Source organism: Formica exsecta, unplaced genomic scaffold (assembly GCF_003651465.1).
Source record: "Formica exsecta isolate Colony F162 unplaced genomic scaffold, ASM365146v1 scaffold453, whole genome shotgun sequence".
Taxonomy (NCBI): domain Eukaryota; kingdom Metazoa; phylum Arthropoda; class Insecta; order Hymenoptera; family Formicidae; genus Formica; species Formica exsecta.
The window spans coordinates 18,621-23,906 of NW_021851768.1; the positions used below are offsets into that span (position 1 = coordinate 18,621).

At 41.2% G+C, this 5,286-nt stretch overlaps 1 protein-coding gene across 1 annotated transcript; it reads right to left on the minus strand.

Moving 5' to 3' along the window:
- Positions 1 to 3,724: 3,724 nt before the first annotated feature.
- LOC115240852 lies at positions 3,725 to 4,321 on the minus strand. Its single transcript, XM_029816244.1, has one exon. It carries the CDS (start codon positions 4,319 to 4,321, stop codon positions 3,725 to 3,727), a length of 597 nt encoding a protein of 198 aa, XP_029672104.1.
- Between the last annotated feature and the right edge of the window lie 965 nt (positions 4,322 to 5,286).

A 5,286-nucleotide genomic window follows, 5' to 3' on the forward strand; every position in this document is an offset into this window, starting at 1 on the left:
TTATTTTTATTGCTATTGGTGCAGCTGTGTTTATTGAATATTTGTTGGAAAATTTTTTATTATTATAAAAGGATCATGTATTAAAGCTTTCTCGGTAATCGATAAATAATCTGGTTTGTTTAATTATGTAGATGTAAATGGAAGAGTATTGTTATTGTTATTTAATGAATCGCTTTCTGGTATTAATTCTCCGTTTTCTTCGATGTCTGAAAGATATAAATGGAATTCATCGTTTTCTTCTTCTTCTTCGCTATCGGATTTCTCTAATAATTCAGCAATTAATTGTGCATCTTCAGGGTTATCTGGGTCTAAAAGTTTCTTGTTTTTTAGGACTTTACAATTTACTTCTTCGATATTTACAGGATTTCTTGATAATGCGTCTGCTTTTATGTTTGTTTTCCTGCTTTATATACAACATCGTAATCATATTCTGCCAATTTTAATCTCCAACGAAGTATTCGCATATTTGCGTCTTGTGCATTTTTAAACCACATCAAAGGTTTATGATCTGTGACTAAAGTGAATTTTCTTCCGTATAAGTATGGTCGAAAATGTTTAACGCAATATACAATAGCTAGTGCTTCTTTTTCGTATGTATCGTATTTTAATTCATTACCTGTTAAGGTTCGTGAGGCGTATGCTATCGGTAGGTCTTTTTATTGAATATTTGTTGGAAAATTTTTTATTATTATAGATGCAGCTGTTTGTTGGGTATTACGCTAGAAAATTTTATATTGTTATTGATGCAGCTGTTTGTTGGGTATTTCGTTAGAAAATTTTATATTATCTTGTCGATGCCTCTTTATTTTTCCGCTGGCAAATTCTACTAAGGAATATCTATTGATTTTTATTTATCTCGAGGAGACCGACATAGTCTCCACCGATCCTTTACGTTGCTCTGTTTACTGAACGAAGCGTTTGTCTCACCAATCGACGATCATTACCGACACTTCGCGGAAGGAAGGAATCGTGGAGTCGCCCGGACGTAACACCCCCGGATCTGTGACTAAAGTGAATTTTCTTCCGTATAAGTATGGTCGAAAATGTTTAACGCAATATACAATAGCTAGTGCTTCTTTTTCGTATGTATCGTATTTTAATTCATTACCTGTTAAGGTTCGTGAGGCGTATGCTATCGGTAGGTCTTTATTTATTTCTCCTTGTGAAAATATTCCTCCAACGGCTATTCCTGATGTATCGGTCGTTAGAATAAATGGTTTGGAAAAATCTGGATATTGTAGTACTGGTTCTTCGCATAGTTTTTGTTTTAGAATTTTAAAAGATTCTTCCTGCACGGATGTCCACTCAAAGCGGGTATCGTTTTTTAATAAATTTGTTAGTGGTTTGGCGAATTTGGAATTGGTTTTACTCCGTCCTTACTGATTACGTGTCCTAGATAGGTTACTTCTGTTTTTAAAAATTCGCATTTATCTGGTTGTAATCTTAAATTAGCTTCACAAAGACGTTCCATTAAAGCGTTGTATTTCCTTTCGTGTTCTTCTAACGATGTTGCATAGATAACGATATCGTCCATATAAACGAATAATTCTTTGCCTTGTAATCCAGTTAATACTAAGTCCATTAGGCGCTGGAAAGTAGCCGGAGCATTTTTTAGACCGAACGGCATTCGATCAAATTCATACTGTCCAAAAGGAGTAGTGAAAGCTGTTTTATGACCATCTTCGCGGTTCATTTTTATTTGATGAAATCCAGATGCTAAATCGCATACTGAAAAATATCGAGCTCCTCCTAATTGGTCTAATATATCAACGATATTTGGTAAAGGATATGCATCTCCGATAGTTTTATCATTTAAAGCGCGAAAATCTAATACCATTCTCCATCGTTTATTTCCTTTGGAGTCTTCTTTCTTAGGTACAATCCATATAGGCGTGTTATATGGCGATTGTGAGTGTTTTACAATTCCTCTTTCCAACAGTTCTTCTATCTGCTTGTTTATTTCCTCTTTATGAATTTGCGGAAATCGATACTGACGAGTGTTTATTGGTTGGTCATCTATAGTAGGTATTCGATGTTGTAATACGTGAGTTGCGGTTAATTTTTCTCCAGGAATATGAAATCTATCTTGACTGTCCATTATTAATTTTATAATGCTTTTCTTTCTATTGTACTTCATTTAAATGCTCTAATCGTAACGATTCTATGATTTCGGCGAGTCGATTCTTCCCTTTTTCTTCGGAGATTGTTGGACAATTATGCAAATTATAATTTTCAACTTCTTGTTTTGTTTTATATCTTGTTTTGCGTTTTCGCGTAAATTTCTCTAAAATTTCTTGAGATTTATTTAACAAGGATGTAAGGATTTTTGAAGACGGTTTATTTTTATTTTTCATATTTCGTAGATTTGAATTTTTAATATTTAAATTATATTTTTGAGCCTATTCAAGGAGGTCTTTTATTGTAACATGAGAAGTTTTTAATTTATTATCATTTTCTTCTTTAAATAATCCAACCTTAGGAAATTTGGTATCCAGAGAGGATAAAGGACTTTCCCCTTTTTAGAATAAGATTTTGCCGAAATACGTAGTGAGGTTTGGTAATTTCCCTCCTCGCAATCGACGGAGCTAGGATTTTCTGACAAGGTTTGGAAATTTCCCTCCGAAATCTTAGAATTATTCTCTTCTTGAGAGGATTGGTAATTTGTCTCTTCGAGGGTTTTTAAATTAATTAAATTTTTAGGAGAGGTTTGGTAACTTCCCCCTCCAGGAATGGTTGGATTTATTGGATTTTTAGGAGAGGTTTGGTAATTTCCCTCTCCAAGGATTTTCGAATTGTTTGATTTTTTAATTTTTCTCTCAGTTTTATTTTTCATCTTGTCTTCATTTTTAATTTCATTCTTATTTTTATTTCCTTCTTGATTTGAGGTTTTTTCTTCGTCTTTCTAATTGATTTCTTCGATAATAATATTTTCTTCATTTTCATTTTCACCTTTGTTTTCAATATTCATGTAATTTTCATAATCGAATTCATTATGTGTTAGCGAGAGAGGTGGACGCGAGAGTGAGGAGTACTGCTAAATGTAATCTCGATGAGTAAGGAGGAAGCGGAACTGTATGAAAGACGAGCGACTTGACAATACGTAATTTATTAAAATAACTTTGTACATTTTCGCGGTTCGCAATAAGCTAAAGCAAGAGCGACTGTATTGAGAGCGGTCAACTCTTTCATCCCGAATTCTTAGAAATCATCGATCGGCCGAGCTATATCTCCTATCGCTTTAAACTCGATCTCGTTCAAGGCGCCTCGTCTTCCATCGTCTTTAATTTAATTTCGAACATCCCGCCCGCCTCGTCAGTAGCATTTGGCGAAATTTCTCTTAATTTGTACATAAGGAATCCCGGGAGTGAACGTTATTATTGCGCGATGTCGAGAGAAGACGAGAGACCTCAGTGCAGTGCAAAGTGATCGAGACATGAACCATGGAGTAAGCAGAAGTACTCCCCGAGAAGAGCGTGGCGAAGAGAACGGTATGTAGTACAGAGGTGAGTATCCGAGCTCGCGGCCGCCCACCCTTTTCTACTGTAATCACATGGCGCGATGTTAAGCCCGTCCGTTGCTTGATTGAACTGCTGGCGACGGGTCGCCGTCGCGCTTGCCTATTATTAACACATAATAATATGAGTATAGATAGAGAATAAAAAATTAATATTATTATATGCATGTTGTAAATTCTAAGTTAGAAAAACGTGAACCGCTTGAGCGATCAAATTTGAGCCTCCTTGCTTGCCTCGCTATCGGCGACCGGCAAAAGAATGAGCTTTACTATAGGCCGGGTTAATTCTGTGGTAGCCGTACGGAGGGTCACAACACGGATTTGACCGTCTTCTCCGGGATGGATCCGAATGATGCGTACCAAAGGCCATTTCGTCGGTGGCAGGTTTTCGTTTCGGATGAGGCATAATCGGCCGACTGTGAAGCCCGATTCCTTGTTCCACCATTTAGGGCGATGTATTAGCGAGTGGAGGTATTCCTGGGACCATCTTTCCCAGAAATGGTCCCGCATCTTTTGAAGGAGCCGCCAACAGGCCAGCTGGTTCATCGGCTGGTCCAGTAGGGAAGGTTCAGGTATGGCGGTCAGAGCGGATCCCACGAGGAAGTGGTCTTGCGTGAGGGCGGAGAAGTCTTCCGGATCATCTGAAAGAGCCTGAAGAGGTCGTGAATTAAGGCACGCTTCTACCTGAGCGAGAAGAGTGCTCATCTCCTCGTAGGTCAGGGTTGCCTCAAATGATGCTTGAGAGACTTGACGGCAGCCTCCCAAATCCCGCCGAAATGAGGAGCTGAAGGCGGATTGAATCGCCATTTAATTCTGTCGGCGGCGAGCTGTCCGATGATCGCCCGTTGTTCGGGACTGATGACTGCGAAGAAGGCCCGTAGCTGTGTGTCAGCTCCCACGAACGTCGTCCGGCAGTCACTGTGGATGGTTTGGCACAATCCGCGACGAGAGGTGAAACGACGCAATGCCGTCAAGAAGGCCTCTGCCGTATAGTCCGATACGACCTCCAGATGCACAGCCCTTGTGGATAGACAGACGAATACTGAGATGAAAGCCTTGTGCGCTCGATGGCCTCGTCCTTTTGTTGTCCGCAGCAAAATAGGTCCGGCGTAGTCGAGCTGGCGTCACCCGCTCGCAAGGCAGGCTGCCCATCAGCTGCTGTGGCGTCGCCGCCCGCCAACGCACACAAGTCACGCAGCGAAGAATTTGTTGTTTTACGATGGCTCGGCCTCTAGGGATCCAATAACGTTGTCGGATCATCCCCAGGGTCATCTATACTCCGCCGTGCAGCGTCCGACGGTGGCACGCCTCGACTATTAGTCGAGTGAACGTCGACTCGCTAGGCAGGATGATGGGGTAGCGCTCATCGTAATCCAGGATGGCGTGCTTGAGTCCTCCGATGCGGAGGATGCCCAGGCGATCTAGAAAAGGACTGAGTCTTATAAGTGGACTAAATTTACCCGGTCCGCGGTCCTTTCGCATGGCCTTTAGTTCGTCCTTGTACTTGGTAGATTGGACCAGCCGGAGCCACAATAGGCGTTCGTTCTCCAGCTCGGCTGTCGATAAAACATTACCGGAGAGTTGCTCAGCCTCGTCCGCCGCTGGACCGGCATTTCCTCGTTGCGGGAGCCATCGTCGGCACCACGCTGTCACACGCAGCAGTCGATGGTAGGAAGAGAACCGCAGCAACTCAGTGGGTTCTTCGTCAGGCGAAGGCTGAGCTTCGGCCACATGAACGCGGGTTCGTTCTTCGGGCAGATTCTCATAGGTAA

Excerpts from the sequence above, each read along its gene's own strand:
- LOC115240852 (XM_029816244.1), bottom strand. The coding sequence starts at position 4,321 with ATGGCGATTCAATCCGCCTTCAGCTCCTCATTTCGGCGGGATTTGGGA.